The sequence below is a fragment of the Podarcis tiliguerta genome (genome assembly GCF_965153285.1).
Source record: "Podarcis tiliguerta genome assembly, chromosome: 8".
Lineage (NCBI taxonomy): Eukaryota > Metazoa > Chordata > Lepidosauria > Squamata > Lacertidae > Podarcis > Podarcis tiliguerta.
The window spans coordinates 14,837,375-14,855,076 of NC_139541.1; the positions used below are offsets into that span (position 1 = coordinate 14,837,375).

The following is a 17,702-nucleotide window of genomic DNA, read 5'->3' on the forward strand; positions in this document are numbered from 1 at the left end:
GTAGTCCAAGAACAGCTGGGGACCCAGGTTTGAGAAGCAGTGATTAAAATGAGCAGTAGCTAAGAGTGAATTTCAGCAGCTGAGTTATACCGTCCGAGTCAGGCCATGGGGCTATCTGGTTCAGTGCTGCCTGCACTGACTGGCAGCAGTTCTCCAGCATTTCAGACAAGAGGCATACCTAGAGATGCCGCAGGGGGTTGAAACTGCTGCCAGCTGCACACCAAGCAGGATCCCTAGCATGTCCCTTCCCTTAAAACATAGGAAGCTGCTATCTCCTACATCAGCATTTTGCCCCATCTAGCTCATTGCTGACTATATTGCCTGGCAGGGACTCTCCAGGGCTTCAGGCAGAAAGTCTTTCCCAGCCCTACCTGAAGATGCCACTGGGGAATTAACCTGGGGCCTTCTAAGTGCCAAGCAGATGCTCTGCCACTGAGCTATGGGATTCCTTTCTTGGTGGAAATGGCCCCATGAATTTGAACAGTGCTGTCTGGCACTGCCTGTGAATCAGCAGTTTGTGGGGCTCCCTGTCCTCCCTGCAGCTACTTCCTCTCGTGCCTTCCGCCAAGCAGAAATTCTTGCCACACTTCAGTTGGCGCCAGCGGTTGGCATGTCCTGTGGGGGTCTCTGCGTGGCGTGACGGATGGCTCTTCTTCTTGGCAGAAGGCACTCTCCTTAATTAGCTCTTCAGCTGCCCTCATATCCCCAGGGCACAGTGGTGGTGCACCACACTCGGAGTGGGCAAAAAACAAATATTTCCAAACAGGTCTGGCAGCCACCCCTGAATTAGACATGAGAGAAGAGGGTGAGATGAGCGTGGTGGCATGAGGAACCTGTGGCAGCAAGGCAAGGATTTCAGACCCCATCTGCACCATACATATAATGCACTTGAGTCATGGCTTACCCCAAAGAGTTCTCAGCAAAGAACTGTAGTTGTTTAAGGGTGTTGTTTAAGAGATGTTAGGAGACCCCCATTCCCCTTCCAGAGCTAGTTGTCAGAGTTCCCTGGGAAGAGGGATTGATTGCTTAAATTCACACTGAATGGTAGCTCTGCGAAGGGAATAGGGGTTTCCTAACAACTCTCAACCCATGGGACGCGGGTGGCGCTATGGGTTAAACCACAGAGCCTAGGACTTGCCGATCAGAAGGTTGGGGGTTCAAATCCCTGCAACGGGGTGAGCTCCCATTGCTCGGTCCCAGCTTCTGCCAACCTAGCAGTTCGAAAGCACCTCAAAGTGCAAGTAGATAAATAGGTACTGCTCTGGCGGGAAGGTAAATGGCGTTTCCGTGCGCTGCTCTGGTTCGCCAGAAGCGGCTTAGTCATGCTGGCCACATGACCCAGAAGGTGTACGCCGGCTCCCTCGGCCAATAAAGCGAGATGAGCGCCACAACCCCAGAGTCGGTCAAGACTGGACCTAATGGTCAGGGGTCCCTTTACCTTTTAACAACTCTCAACACCCTTAAAAAATGGTGTTTCTCAGGAGTCTTTGGGGGAAGCCATGACTGCTTCAAGTGGCATGGTGCTGTTGCATATGTCAGGTGCAAATGTGGCCTCAGTCTCTTATGGGAGAGCAAGATAGGCAGAAAAGGAGCAGGAGTCAGGAGTGCAGAGGCAGGACCCAGAAACACTTCTAGCAAGGCGGCTTCAGCAAATGTCAACAACCAGAGAGGCGAGTGTATAGACAGCTAAGGGGAATAGGGAAGGGCTCGTCAACCTTCTTAGGCCTAGGGGCACATTTGAAGCAAGTGCTGTGGGAAGAGAGAAAGTGCATGCACATGCTCACATACAATTTGCTTTTCCAAAGGATTTGGGTAAAAACTGGATCCAGTAGAATTAATCTGAGCAGCTGGTATAGCTCAAGTAGAGCATGAGACTTAATCTCAGGATCCTGGGTTTGAGCCCCACATTGGGCAAAAATATTCCGGCACTAGATTACCCTCGTGCTCCCTTCCAACTCTAACAATTCTATAATTCTGTGAGCCTTGAAGTACATATACAGCAGAAAGAGGAAGTGGGAAAGAGTGTCACTCTTCCAACTTTCTCCTTCAGCTCTTTTCAAGGGAGAAAAGGGTAACCACTTTATACCACCAAGGAGACAATGGGTGGAGGAGGGCCTCAGAGGCTGGGGAAGATCCGGTGGTGCTTAATTTTTTTGTTTAATTGCTTAGTTTAATTGCTCCTGACAGCTGGTTTAGGCTGCCTCTTCTGGACTGAGGAAATGACGTAGAAATGAGAGCGATGATCATTTGTTCAAGACTGATACCTCCTAAAGCTCTGCCACCCATGTGGATTGGTGGGGCGCAGAGTTCTCATATGAAATGTGGGGGTCTGATGGGCCAAAACAGCACCCTCAATGCCCTTAGCGGTGTTGGAAAGGAAATAAGGCATACTGGAATGCCTGTTTCTCTACTATTTAGACTGCCATTAGCAGAAACCTTCTGGGAGTCGGGGCCCAATCCAGCCCAGATCAAACACCGGGGTTTAATAAGTCCTTTGTTGGCAATGAGCAAGAGTTAAACATGTGCTTAACCCCCCCACCCTGCCAATTGTAACGAAGGGTGCCTGTGGTCACGCCTCATACCTCTTACTATGGTGTCCTTGGAACAGAAAGAGGGGAGACCATAAATTGAACATGCTGTTATTATCATCACATCTCCCGAGTGCAATCTAGATCTTTCCAATTAAGATGTGTTTCTGCCAGAGGTTTAACCTGAGTTTAAAACTTCCATGGGTTTTCTCCCTCTGGGGCTGTAGTTGTAGACGGTGGCAGAGTTATCCTCTCCCTTGCATCCTCAGTGCCCTGGCAGAGCGAGGGCTCCCTGGAGTTCCTTGGATCGAGACTTGATAGGATTTAAAACCAGGTGAAGATGGTTGGTGATGCAGACTAGGTTGGGAAAAGAGCCTGTTTCGCAACCCTCATGAATCCTTTGTGCCATTTTGGAATCTGAACAAAAAAGAACTTGGTTTACTCTTTGTTCCCAAGGCCAAAATTGCTATTTTGTTTTTGTTTTTCTAAAGTTCATCTCTCCGCCACTGCTCAGGTTTCTCAATCACCTGCCTTGGCGCATTCCTGATTCCTTGCAGTTCTTTCTCCTCTCCTTCTTTCCTCCCCTGGGAGAGGCATGTCTGCTTCTGGCATCTGTCCCCTTTTCTGCAAACGCCGTGGCAAAGAAGCGATTTAAATTTTTTAGCAATGCCCCTCTCTTCTGTCAATTACGCCCCCCCCCCCCTTTCCATCTCTTCAAGGCCTTCTGCCTCTGCAATTGACCACCTCTTCCTGTGTGCTTTGCAAATGCTATCTTCCCTGCTGCTGCCACTCCTCTCTTTTGCCATCTTCCACTCCAAAAAGCCTGTCCTTAACTCTCTCTCTCTTTCCTCTTTCCTGCCATTCCTCCCCTGGGCTGCAGCCTCGGTTTCCCCTTCAATTCATGGCTCCTCTTTGATGCCCGCCCCAAGAGGCTCTCGCAAGGAATATAGTGCCGTGTGGCATTTGGAACCTCAGAGCAGATGGCGATTTAGCTCTGGATGTTTCCCCATCGGAGTCCCCTTTCAAATTACTCCGCAATATGCTCTGTACAATGCACCCTCCTCGTTGCTGGTTTCTGCAAGCCCCTGTTGTGTTGCTGACTGTTATGCCTTTGCTCCCCGGCATATCATGGACTGCAGTAGTCCAGCCAAGCTTTCCTTATAGCAGACAGTCAGGCCTCTGTCTCTTGCTCTCTGGGGGAAGGGTCGTAGCTCAGTAACAGAACATGTGCTTTGCAAACAGAAGGTCCCAGGTTTCAACCCAGGCAAGGCTGGGGTTGCACTCTGCCTGAAACCCTGGAGAGCTGTTGCCACTCAGTGTAGGCGTTACTGAGTGAGATAAACCCAACAGTCGCGACGCTGTGTATAATGAAGTTTTCTGAGTTCTGTTTCTTCCCTCTCTGCTGCCGCTGCCCCTTTCTCTGCTTCTACAATTACCTATTTCATATAGCACATGCAGAAAAGCATTGGGGACGGGGAGCACAGAAAGCTGCTGTATACTGAGTTGTACCAATGGTCTATCTAGCTCAGTAATGCCTACACTGACTGGCTGAGGCTCTCCAGGGTTTCAGGCAGGGAGTCTGTCCCATCCCTACCTGGAGGTGCTGTGGGTTGGACATAAGAAAAAGCCTCCTGGATCAGGGCAGTGGCCCATTTAGTCCAGCACCCTGTGTTCACCTTTGACCTTTTGCATATAAAGAGCTGTGGCCCTCTGCAGGAACAGAGGAGGCAAGAGTCTCTCTCAGCCTTACCTGGAGGTGCTTTGGCAATTTAACCTGAGACCTTCTGCATGCCAAGCAGGCACTTTAACCACTGAGCTATGGCTGGGTTTAGCGTTCCAGCGGAGATGCTAGCTAGCACCACAATTTAATTAACATGAGTGTGGATCTTCTAGCCATTTCCTATAAACATTCTGTAGGTGCAAAGTGCTTCCGCGGAGAGACCCGTTCACTGCAGGAAGCCAGATTTAAAATTTTGCACCATTCAAGCCTCCAGATAGTGACTGAAGATACACACAGCCCAATATAGAAACCTTGCTGTGGTTTCTGCAACGTCACACCTTGCCCAGACAGTGGCTACAGCTGAGTGCATTCTGTGGGTTTGCCATACATATGCAGAATCTACTGTTACAAAATCCCGTATCCTGCTCTGTATGGTGGCAAGTCACATGCCCTAGTGGGAAGCCCGCATGCAGGATGTGAAAGTAGTTGCTCTCTCCTGTTGTCAATCCTGGTATTCTGGCCTGGTTCACGCATAATGCTAAGCCATGCTTTGCAAACCGTGGTTTAATTGGACCATCCGAACCCAGCCCACAAACCACCCTCGGTAGCAAACCAGAGTTTGCTGTTGGTTTGTAAACCTTGTTCTGTGAACTCGGAGGGAGCATATAGACATAATGACTTCTCATTTCATGTCAGACACTCATGCAGGCACCTCAATGCATAATATAGCAGCACCGCATGCCAGGCCCAAGAAGTGTGAACCCAACTTGAAATTAGTACCTGACTAACCAAGGAAGGCAGGGGCGGGGTTGAATTTATTTTCTTTGAAAAATGCTCTCATGATATTCACATTTCCCTCTTTCTTTCTTTCTTTCTTTCTTTCTTTCTCACATTCAGGTTTTCCGGAAGCCAGCACTGCGGACACATTCACTGTGCATACCAATACCGAGAACATTATCACTGCCTTGACCCGGAGTGTAACTATCAGGTAAAAACCAAATGAAAATAAATCATTGGGGGGGGGGGGTCCTTAAATAGTACGGTGGGGCAAAGTTCAATCCCATGCTTTAAAACAGCAAGGGTTTGTTGGGGAGAGGGGAGGAGCTTTGTTTGAGTCTTTTGAGTGCCACACTGGCTGCGAGTTAAATAGACCAGTGGTCTGACTCAGCAAAAGGTAGCAACAGTTAGATCATCTGCTTGGGAAGGGCCAGAGCTCAGTGGCAGAACACATTCAGGAGGTTCAGTCCCTGGCATCTACCGGCGATAAGATCTCAATAGTAGGTGATAGGGAAGGCTTCGTTCTGCTCAAGACCCTGGGGAGCAGCTGCCAGTCAGAGTAGACTGGCCTCCCCCCAACTTGGTGCCCTGCAGATGATCATTGCCCATGCAGTAGCCAATGTGCTCTGAGTCACAATAGCTGGCTGTAGCATCGCCTCCTGCAGGAGCGATTTTCCCATTGGCACAAGGATCGTTTCACAAGTCTTGTATTATTAATACAGCATCAGCGTGGTTGGGCACACGCAATACATTTGAAGCATGTTCGTTCATGCCAAAGAATCCTGGGAACCGTAGTTTGTTGCGGGCACTGGGAACTGTAGCTCTCTGTGGAGTAAAGTACCGTTTGCAGGATTCTTGGGACGAAGTGGGAGCGTGCTTGAAATGTGCTATAGATTCACAGTATGTATGCAGCCTGTGAAGCCACCCTAGATTTGTTTTCTACTTGGAACCTGGCACAGTAGATAGCTGTACCATTGAGATCAAAGCCTACTGTGCCCCAGGAACACTTTGAGATTTGGATGGTGGATCACAGGATTCAGCCAGAGGAACTGAATCCTGGAATTTGTTCATGCAACCATTAGCGTCCCTGCAAATCATTTTTGAAGGTTCTGCCAATGACCAGCTGGTTAGATACAGCCACTGCCCCGTGGAGGATTAGAAGGATAAATATGTGTCAGAGGCACTCACAAAACCAGTCACTGTGCCCGCACATACAAATTGGGGTGTCTTCCCCATATAACTCCCCCATAGGCCAGCGGAGGGGGTAACCTGCATCCCTTCAAATGTTGCTGGACTCCAGCTCCCACCAGTCCCAATCAGCATGGCCAGGACTCGGGGTTGGTGATGGGAGTTGTAGTCCAACAACATCTGGAGGGCTAAAGGTTCTTCACCCCTGGCATCACCTAATGGTCTGCAGACACACAACCTTTTTTCCCTAAAGGGTAGCCTCGTCATCGGACCTCAATTCCAGTGGCATCATCCTATAAGCAGGCAGCAATCAGCTTCCTGTGATAGCGCAAGACGAGTAGAAACCTTAAGCCAGCAGACACCATTTGAAGCACAGGCTTCCCCTGGCTTCCCCTGGAGGAGCTGCGCCGTCAAGCAGGCGGGGGCGGGTGACAAATCAGGCTCAGCCTAGCTGGCCAAGTGACGCCTCAGCAGCTACTGATGCAAAGCAACCATTGAGACGAGCAGCGGTCCTGAGATTGCGGTTTAGTTTCGGGAAGAGATGGTTGGATGCTGGGAGGAAGGGGCAGAAGCCAGGCTGCAATTGCTGGGAGAGGTGCCAGGGCAAGATTGTCAAGCCAGCTTCCCAGTCACATGCTGTGTTTGTTTACTCTGCACTTGAATCTGAGCGAGTGACGCCGCTGTTTCTGTGGTTAGGGCCTCCGCACGTGGTGGGGCAGGAGGTGTGCAAGGGATTCCCAGGAACTGCCCGCAGCGGAATCTTGATTTCTGCCCTGGCACCCGCCAGGCTCGGAGGAACAACTTCAACCACAGCAAGAGAAACTGGCCCAGTCCTGGCCAAGCCCTGGGGGGCCCCGTGGGTTTCTATTGATCAAACCGGGGATGTGGGCAGTGACCATTCTGCACCAAAGAGGAGCCGTCTGTCTGATGAGACGGGCCGTAAGGAAACAAGAGGGCCTTGAAGAAAAGGGGGGGGGGCTCTTGCAACAGACCTTGGGAGCTGTCCAGGCTTGTGGGTGGAATCGCCTGATCCCACCAGGGAATAAAGCTTTAGGCTGAGTTTTTCCAAATGCAAATTACCCTGCAGGCGAGATATATATTTCTTATAATGAACGGCGCTCAGTAATAAGTGGCCGCAAATTAACGGTGATTGGCAATGGAATTCCTGTAATATAATGCCTTGGGGAAATCAGCCCGTGGCTCTTCTTTGGCGTTCCTGTGTAAATCCCAAAATTTAATAAAAGCAACAGAAATAGATCAGGATTTATTTTTAGTATAGCAGGAAAATGGGTGGGAATTGGGGGAGGGGGAGATATTTTCCTATATGTGTCCAGAGGGTATTTTTCTTGGCATCTAGACAACCTACTGCATCCAACAGGCTAAACTGGGCTTGTAGCCTCCCTACCAGAGCTTGGAATAGGCGTCTCGAGGTGCTGGGTACTTGGAAAGGGAAGGATTGTTTGCATATTGAAGTCTTGCCAACCAGGTGTCTCTAAGAATGGAAACCTGCTTTCCTAAGCTGTAGGAAGGGATTTTAGCTCAGTGGCAGGGCATCTCCTAGCATTCAGAAGGTTCCGTGTTCAATCTGCCTGAAACCCTGGAGAGCTGCTGCCAGTCAGTATGGACCAACGAGCTGACTCAGTATAAGACAGCTTCCGATGTCCTGAGCTAGGGCAGTTTCATTCACAACACTTCAGTTGGTGCTTGCATTTTCCATTTCTCCCATTTCAAAATAAAGCCTCGGTTGGCTGGAATGTTGTTTGTTGTAAAGACAACCCTCTTTTGTGGTGTTCACACATTGCCACCCTTTTGCCATTACTTACAAACACACTGTTAAAGCTACTCATGGCTTTAAACTGCACAGTTGCTAAGCCTGTATGGAAGGGATTCTTCCTTCAAAGGCCCTCCCCCAATTCATGTCGCCCCACCGCCTCAAGTAGTACTTAGCTTTCACAGTTTAATGTGGGACTGCCTCTTCCACACTTCCCAAACCAAGGTGTGAATGGAAAGACAGCTATCCTTCAAACACTGCATTTCTCCAGATTTCGCAGTGCAGTTTTCTGACCCAAAACTGTGTATAAAAATGTATTTGCAGGGGTAAATCCACACAAAGTATCAGGGAAAGCAATGTACAAAAGTGTGTTGTATCATATGAAATTGCTTACAAAAAAAGCTTATATTGGGTTGTACCCAGTATCAGTCCTGCTCAGAATATACCCATTGGAATTAAAGGATGTAAAACTGACTTGGGAATATTGATTTCTATGGGTTTGGTCTAACTTAGTTGGGTAAAAAGGTAAAGGGACCCCTGACCGTTAAGTCCAGTTGCGGATGACTCTGGGATTGCGGCACTCATCTCGCTTTACTGGCCGAGGGAGCCGGTGTTTGTCTGCAGACATGTGGCCAGCATGACTAAGCTGCTTCTGGCGAACCAGAGCAACACATGGAAACACCATTTACCTTCCCGCCGGAGCAGTACCTATTTCTCTACTTGCACTTTGACGTGCTTTCGAACTGCTAGGTTGGCAGGAGCAGGGACCGAGCAACGAGAGCTCACCTTGTCAGGGGGATTTGAACTGCCAACCTTCTGATCGGCAAGCCCTAGGCTCTGTGGTTTAGACCACAGCGCCACCCGCGTCCCACTTAGTTGGGTCCAGCCCCATAAATCATAAACTCTTGTGGAAATTGGGCAACCCAAACTATAGACACTGAAGAAGAAAAAAGAGAAACTGAAATTGACAAAGATCTGCCCCTGCCTCCCTGCTCCCAGCCCTGCCTCACCTCTTCTGCGTCTTCCTCTTGCCCCCCAGAGATTCACAAGCAAGCAAGATGTGATCCGGCATTACAACATGCACAAGAAGCGGGACAATTCCCTCCAGCACGGCTTCATGCGCTTCAGCCCGCTCGACGACTGCAGCGTTTACTATCATGGCTGCCACCTGAATGGGAAAAGCACACACTACCACTGCATGCAGGTAACGATGCTGGGCTTCTGCCTTCAAGTGGCACAGAGAGCGAAGGAACCCCCAGGGCTAGTATCTGCATAGGTGTTTTAACAGAGCCACCAACCCTCACGCGTGGCATGCATTTCCAGGTTGGAGCTAGGCTGGGGGGGGGGGGCGTGTGGTCCAGAGATTCCTTGGGAGGGGGGCTGTAGCTCAGTGGTAGAGCACCTGCATTGTCCAAGGATCAATGCTTAGCCTCCCTTGGTAGGGCTGGTGACACCATGGAGAGCCGCTGCCAGCCAGTGTAGACAGTGCTGAGCTAGATGGACAAATGGTCTGGCTCAGTAGAAGGCCACTTCCTATGATTCCTTGTGCAGAAGTCATCTTCCACCAGGGAGCAAACATGTTGCTATGAGGATTCATAATGGAATTCTTACCTTTAAAGATACTACTAGATCCCCCCATAGCTGCTTCGGGGAAGGCTGCTCATCTTGCCAGCCTATTGTGCCAGCTCATGGGATCAGGAGATCTAGAAGAGATTTCCCCAACCATAGTGCCCCAGATGTCATTGTTTACCCACACATTTGATGTCTGAAGGAGATTGGGTTGTGTCCAATGCTTGTCCTTCTCAGACTAGATACATTGGAATTAATGACTTGGCTAACATGTGTCCACTAATTTCAGTGGGTCTACTCTTGAGTAGCACCTTTTTAGCCACAACCTTCTATCTCTGGCAAGCCACAGTGGCCAAAACGATGTGATTGATTTTAATAGTTTTTGGAATGTTTTTGATTGCTTTTAGAAGGTTTTTTTTTATAAATAATGCTATGGATATGTTTGTCACCCTGGGCTCCTTTCGGAGAAAGGGTGGGGTATTAATCAAACAAATAAAGAATATCTGTATGGCCACATGTTGCAGAAGGTGGACTGAGAAACCCTGTTTATAGGCACAGATTTCTGAGAGATCCCTGTTTCACCAGGAGGTTGATTTTGGGCAGAAATCTCTCTGTCTAGGCTCACCTATCAGGGTCAACCCAAATATGAGTAAAAGGAGCATTTTTCTAAAGAGCTTTTTATTCAGATGAGTGCCATAGGCAACAATGGGAAACGTTGCTTGATTTCTTCCATTCCCACTCAAATTTTGACAAGAAGAGTCATAAACAGATCCGCTGTGTACCCAGGACAGGCACATTTCCTGGGTGTGGGGGAAAGGCCAGAGTTTGGAGTGGAGAGCTGATATTTCCCCTTACACACATCCGGGCAGATCCTTTGTAGGAGTGATGGAAGGGTCAAGCTCTGGGGGTCTCTCTCCAGGGTGCTCCTTCCTCAAGCCAGAGAGGCCATCAGAACTGCCGCATTCCTCTGTTGATATACAACCTCTCTGCGCAAGGCCTGCCCTTTAGCAATCGCGTTTGTCCCTTTGTAGCCAGCTGCTAAGCCAATCAAATATTAATAACAGCCCAGTGTCAAAAGAAAGAAGGGAAGAAAGGAAGCTGGCTCTCTCACTGCCAGGGAAAAAAGAGGTTTGCGAGAATTATGGCGCAGCCTGTCGCTGCGAGGGGGGTTTCCAAAGCCAGCCATTTTGCAACCACACCATCTCCGGAAGCCGTATGTCAGGGATGGGGAAGCTGTGGCCTCCAGGTGGTATTGGGCTCCCTTCATCCCCAGCCAGCATGCCCAGTGGTCAGGGAGATGATGGGCGCTCTAGGCCAGCAACAACGGGAGCTGGCCTGTTGTTCTTCAGGCTCTCTTGCAGCCATGGAAATCAGGCTGTCAGGAGGGGAGCCATGGTGTGGAGAGATCCCTCCATCACCCTAAAATACTTTAAGCCTACCTGTGCAAGGGGGATTTAGCCCTTCGATGTACTCTTGTTTCTACCAAGCACATGGGTTCTCAGGAGGAGGCCATCAACAGCTCCCAGCCAGCCACGATGGCTATTCTCTGCCTCCACAATTGGAGGCGGTTTGCTTCTGAATACCAGTTGCTGGAAACCACAGGAGGGGAGAGGGCTCTGGTGTTCCAGTCCTGCTTGCAGGTTTCCCACGGACATCTGGTTCACCACTGTGAGAACAGGATTCTGGACTAGATGGGCCATTGGCCTGATCCAGGAGGCCCTTCTTACGGGTTTCTGTGGAAGCTCCCTCAGGGAGAAGATCAGCACTGACCTGGAGGGCCACAGGAGGGTGTTGAGTTTGTTCTGCGCTGTCCTCTTACCCTGCAAAGGGTGGCCTGGCTTTGTCTTCCCCAGCCCAGGATAACTCCGAAATGTTTCTGGACTCCCAGTTCCCATCATCCGTGACTCCTGCCTGCCTGGTTTGGGCTGATGGGAGTTGGGTGGGAGTCCAGCAACTTCTGGGAGGAAACTAAGCTGGAAAAAGAAGGCCTAGCCCATGTGAACAGAGAGCACACTCCTACAATGGGATCCGCTGCCCGCAGCAAAAGCGTTTGTGCGGAAGGAATTCTGTGGGAATGGGTAGAAAGGGTTGCCCGAAGCCAATGCCCATGTTAAGAAGAAAGGGCCTTGGAACAGGACGAGTTCCCAATTCGAGCAAATATCTCTTAAACAGCAGTATTTGCGCCTGGCCCTCTCCTCCCTCCCCCCCCCCCCACCTTTATGTCCATAATTGGCATGGACAAAATTCAGTTAGTTGTTTATACCAATGGACATTTTTCATGCTTTAGCACAAAGAGCCCCATTGCGAATTATTCATGAGGAGTTTTTTGTTTAATTTTGCCTTTTAACACCACGGCCGGGTCTGTCTTCTTTCAAGGTGTCACTGTGGAAAGAAGCCCATGTTCTATCGGGAATCGCTTCGGATCTCTCTCTCTCTCCCCCCCCCCTCCGCCCGCTACTTCCCCCCCCCCCGGGTGTTTTCCAGATGTTTTGTTATTGCCTCTTTGAATCAACCCAAGCTGAACCGAACCAGGAGTATGGGGCTGGTGTGGGGGTGGGAGACAGGAAGGGTGTTTTGATTTGCTTCATTTCTGAGATGGTGCAGGCGTTGGCACATGACACACAGAAGGTGGTGGGGAGGGCGAAAGCGCTCTTGGCGGGCACAGTGGCATTGTCAGATTCCACTGGAATTTTACTCAATATGGCAAATTAGCTCACTTTGCTCAGGAACAGCTGAGGGAGGAGGTAGGGTTTCAGCATTCCATTCCCAACACACACACACATCATGCCTGTGAGTTTATAGCAAAGCAGATGACAAAGGGTGTTCGTTCCCCGTGGCCAACTTGATAGGGTAGCCAAGTCTCCTGCGCTGGTCATTCACTGGCCATTCTCACAGTGGCTAACCAGACACCCCAAGGGGAAGGTCACAGGCAGCGCTTGAGTGCAGCAACAACTCTTGCAATTTCCAGCAGCTGGGATTTAGAGGCATACTGCCTCCTGCACAACTATCACATGTGCCTGTCTCTGTTACATATTGCTGTTACGTTAAGCGGCTGGCAAGCTGGCTCACCTTGGACTGTGGAAGCAGACCCACTTGCTGGAAGCTGACCAGGTTGATCCAGCAGCTGCCAGCCTGACCTTCCAACTCCTCTACCTTAAGTGGGATAGGCCATAATTTTAGGACTGTTTCCTCCTCTTCCCCACTTGCTATTTTGGGAGAGGGACCCTGTAGCTAGAGCACGTCCTTTGCAGGAAGAAGACCCCAGGTTCCATCCCAGTCATCTCTGGTTAAAAAGATTGCAGGTGATATGGAAGACCTCACTCTGCCTGAGACCCTGGAGAGCTGCTGCCAGTCAGAGTAGGCAATACTGGCCTAGGCTGGGAAATAGCCTGGCACAATATAAGGCAGCTTCCTATGTCCTATTCTCTGTCACCCCCATGCCCTAAGTAAGTGTAGCTGGAGCGAATATCTGCCCCTTTTGCTCTGCTGCCAGGCAGGAAAGTTTCAGAAGTCATGGTATTTCTCCCAGGTGGAGATGCTCCTGTCCTTTATAAACTCTCTGCTCTCTCCCCAGCAACGTCTCTCAGGTGAGCTTATATGTCACTCTTTCTTTCATTTACCCAACCTTCACCCCGCCTCCTGATTGTTCCTTTGCACCAGGTGGGCTGTAACAAAGTCTATACCAGCACTTCCGACGTAATGACTCATGAGAACTTCCACAAGAAGAACACCCAGCTCATCAATGATGGATTCCAGCGGTTTCGGGCCACGGAGGACTGTGGCACGGTGGACTGCCAGTTCTACGGGCAGAAGACCACTCACTTCCATTGCAGGTGGGCTCTCTGTAAAAGGGGGAAAGAGTTCAGGTTACCCCGGGGGCATCACTTACAGATCCTGCCCCATTAAAAGAGGCCACAACTACTTGAAACCCTTCACGTTGAGGGCCAGAAGCTTGGGTAAAGAGGAAAGTTCCCACCTGGTGCCTAAAATTAGATGAAAAGAGTGCTTCCCTGCAAAAAGCATTCCACAAGTGTGGAGTCACCACTGAAAAGGACCATGTTGCCACCTCTCTAGACCTTCCTCAGTGAGGACACACAGAGAAGAGCCTTAGGTGACAGTTGCAGGATCCAAGTCAGTTCATGTGGAGAGAAGCAGGTGTTGAGGTACTTGGGTCCTGAGCCGCATATGGCTTGATAGGTCAAACCCACAACTGAACTGAATTCATTTGGAGTCTAACAACATCTGGAGGGCCACTGGTTCTTCATTCCTGATGCACACCACTTGAGGATGACCCATGGAGTAATATGAATATTCCTAGCTATGGCAGCTCATTCACAAACAAAAGCTTGTGGGTTGTCTCCAGCTAAGTCCTGCCCAGAGAAGACCCACTGAAATCAATAGAGCTCAGTTGGTCCTGTCCATTAACTTCAGTGGGTCTACTCTGAGTAGGACTAGCATTGGCTACAACCTAACCATTTCATTCTCCAGTCCCCAAGTGACAGAAATGTACATGTGGATTTCTCTGAGGTTTTTGCTGGGACTCTGAAATTTAAAAAATAAATAAATCTAGGCATAAAGTACCAGAGACAGGAACATTTTGCAAAAATATTAATTCATGTAAAAAAACAAATCACATACCAGAAAGTGAGAGAACAAAGGAAAAGCCAAGAAAGAAAAGATGGTGGCGGGGAGGTGGATCCATTTACAGATCAGGAATCTCTCTTATACCAGGGTTAGTTCAGACCTTCTTGTATTTGAGGCACATCACCTGAACCTGAAGGGTGGCTCCATGGCAGAGCATCTGCTTTGCATGCAGAAAGACCTGGTTCCAATCCCCAGAAGCATCTCCAGGTAGGGCTGGGAATGTCTCCCATCTGAAACCCTGGAGTGCCACTACCTCTCTGCGCTGACACTACTGATCTCACTGGACTAATGGTCTGATTCAGTATAAAGCATCTTCCCAAGTTCCTGTGAGAGCAATGGTGAACTTTGCTCCTTAACCCTGGTTGCTATCTGCATAGTTCGGCACAGTGGTTTCCAAAATGAAGCCAAGATCTGGGGTAGCGGGTGGAGATCAAACTGCTCTACGTAGCACTTCTGCTCAGATATACAAATGCCTGCCCTATTCTATGCCTGATTCCCCTGTCGCACCTCACAGGCGTCCTGGTTGCACTTTCACCTTCAAGAACAAGTGTGATATTGAGAAGCACAAGAGCTACCACATCAAGGACGACGCCTATGCCAAGGACGGCTTCAAGAAGTTCTACAAGTACGAGGAGTGCAAGTACGAAGGCTGCGTCTACAGCAAGGCCACCAACCACTTCCACTGCATCCGACCCGGCTGCGGCTTCACCTTCACCTCCACCAGCCAGATGACCTCCCACAAGCGCAAGCACGAGCGCCGCCACATCCGCAGCTCGGGCGTGCTGGGCCTGCCCGCCTCCCTCCTGGGGGCCAAGGACAACGAGCAGGAGGAGTCCAGCAACGACGACCTCATTGACTTCTCCGCCATGAGCTCTAAGAACTCCAGCCTGAGTGCCTCCCCCACCAGTCAGCAGTCTTCCGTCTCCCTGATCGTCCCGGGAGCGTCCTCCTCGGCAGCAGAGCTCTCGGCCTCGCAGGCCTCCAGCAAACCCAACAACATGCCAACGGCTTCCAAGATCCCCGGCCTACTCTCCCAAGCCCTCCCCAGCAATATCCCTTTGGCCCTGGCGCTCTCCAACGCAGCACTTCCCGGAACGGCGGGCTCTTACTTCCCTATCCTCCCCAGCCGGGTCGCCACCCCGCTGCCCGCCGGTTCCGCCAGCTTGATAGCCGCCAGCGCTTCCGGCACCAACCCAGCGCCGTCTGCCAGCTCCCCTTCCCAGGCCATCTCAGGTTCCAGCGAGGCAGCGGCCACCTCTTCCCCAACTCCGGCAGCATCCATCATGGAGAGGATCTCCGCCAGCAAAGGCCTGATTTCGCCAATGATGGCCAGGCTGGCTGCTGCAGCACTTAAGCCCTCGGTGGCTGTGGAGGCAGGTGAGTTTGTTGGCCCTCCTGGTTGTTGGTCCAGTCGGGATTTGGAAATCTCACACACATGGGGAAAGAAGGGAATCAGGTTGCTCCATCACACTGGAGAAAGGTGGGGAGCCTTTTTATTGTCAAAGATAACACAGCCGCTTCTACAGCTCAGGAGACCTAGCATCTACGCAGCTATTCCCTGGTCCGTGCACTATGGAACAGTTGCAGCAACTGGGGACCACTCTCCCTCCACTAGTTTATGTACCTTCCTCCAATGGGCTGCACGCATGCAGCTAGAGACTATGTCTGCATGGAAGCTGCCTCTGATCATCCCTCTTCAGCCCCCTCCTGGTTCTGGAAGCCAGTGGTCCAGGGGAGAGTTGAGAAGCACCTGGCCCTTCACTTGCCTGACCGGCCTCTTTTTCCCTCTCTGAAGCTTCCCCTGCCCCTGATTCTTGCTTCCTGGCTGGTACAGGTCCCCACAGAGCACTGCCCCCTCTCTCGAGTCAGGCTGCAGCCCCCTTCCCCCAATGCACACTCGTCAGCGTTCTGCCAGCCCCTGACACTTAAACACAAATATAGTTTGAGGCTTCTTCTTGAGATGTGCTTGTGAAGGGGGCCCAAAACCTGTTTTGAACCTTGGTTCAAGGGAACAGGGAGGGAGATAATTTTTTGTTCTGTTACCTGTTTTCCAGATCAGCTGCCCAGATAGAAAGCAGGTTTGGTTTTGAAACACACACAGTGACTTTCCCAATCTGCTGCTGTCCCAGCCTCAAAGCCCAGCTGCAGAGTTCCACCTTTTTAGTGGTTCATTATGGACCTGTGAAGGGGAGAGATACAGCTGTAACACAAAGCCTATTTGCAAAATAAATGGGTGGAGACCCAGTCATTCTTTGATGGTGGAATGCCAATCTGAGCTGACTGCACCATCATGGCTGACCTGTTCTAGGTCTTTGGGAGAAGCACATTGTGACTTGTCAGGGAGGTTTGGAGGCAAACAGGGAGGGTTATATCTTTTCTGGGCAAGACAATGACTTGCCCAAACTGCCCCAGCTGACTCTTTGGCTCGGCCCCCTTCTATTCCCGCACATCAGCATGAACCCTGGATCGTTGCCAGCTCCTTGTAAGCATCTATTTCAGCCAGCAGTTTCCTCTGTCCTCTCCTGCCATCCTTCTCTGGGGTAGTGGGGAGGAGAGGAGATGTTTACCCAGATTAGTTTCCCATTGATCCCTCTTTGGAACGGCAGCTGCCTCGGATGCTTTGACTTCCTGGATCTGAAGGAGCAAGCAGCTCTCCTTCAGCCATCTCTGGACTCCTTGAGAAGCAGCAGCAGCAGCAGCCCGATCACTTCACAGCCAGATTAGGGGCTTTTACTGTGACTAATGGAGCCTTTCGCAGTGCTAGCCAAAGATGCATAGCTGGCCTGTTGCAGCTGTAGCCGGGGAAGCTTGGGTATCACGGGCCTGTTTTTAAGCCTGCTGCAAATGTGCACGAGCCCAAATGGAGGGAATCAGACTTTCCTGGTCATACTGAAAGTTAGATTGCTGTTGCATTCTTCATCAAGATGACTTCTTTCCAGAGAGAAAAGACAGGCAGAAATGGGGAAGGCTTTTCCAGCAGGAGATGAGTTTCTATTCACACTCTTATCTGTATTTGAAATATGCACTCTGGCTTTGCTTTCGGGTTTCCCATTGGGACACCTGGTGGGCGACTATGAGGACAAAATGTTGGGCCAGATAGAAAGGTCAGGTGGAGGCCTGCAAAAGGAGGCTGCCTCAGGCAGCACATGCCTGGGAGCCAGGAGTGGGGAGGGAGAGCACATAGCAAGGTGATGAAAGACAGAGCTATATGTGCCACATGGCCTGTTCTGCCCCCTTAAGCCGGCCTGCCACTCTCAGGTGTGGTGAAAGACGCTGTTCTGTCACCATTGTTGAAGTCAGATTCAACTTGTCAGCTGGGGAGGAAGGAGATGCCGTTTTGTCCTTCTCAAGCACCAAAAGGCCAGTGCTGTGCAGAAAGTTGTCAGAAACCTTTTTTTTTTCCTTAATCATTTATTTTTCCTGAAAGAGAGAGGTCATTGCGGGAACTATTTTCCCTCATTTTAAAAAATAAAATGCCACTTGCTGTCTGTGAAGCAGTTCACCG

The 17,702-nt window shown here is 50.4% G+C and overlaps 1 protein-coding gene across 14 annotated transcripts in view; it reads left to right on the forward strand.

Annotated features, from left to right (window-relative positions):
- The window catches only part of CASZ1 (castor zinc finger 1), a 438,974-nt gene that overhangs the window by 398,659 nt on the left and 22,613 nt on the right, over nt 1-17,702 (forward strand). For all 14 annotated transcript variants that reach the window (XM_083453582.1, XM_083453581.1, XM_083453580.1 and 11 more), the window contains 4 exons: nt 5,146-5,236; nt 9,024-9,188; nt 13,214-13,386; nt 14,712-15,574. In XM_083453582.1, coding sequence (XP_083309708.1) covers nt 5,146-5,236; nt 9,024-9,188; nt 13,214-13,386; nt 14,712-15,574 — 1,292 coding nt within the window. The remainder of the gene's footprint in view (nt 1-5,145; nt 5,237-9,023; nt 9,189-13,213; nt 13,387-14,711; nt 15,575-17,702) is intronic.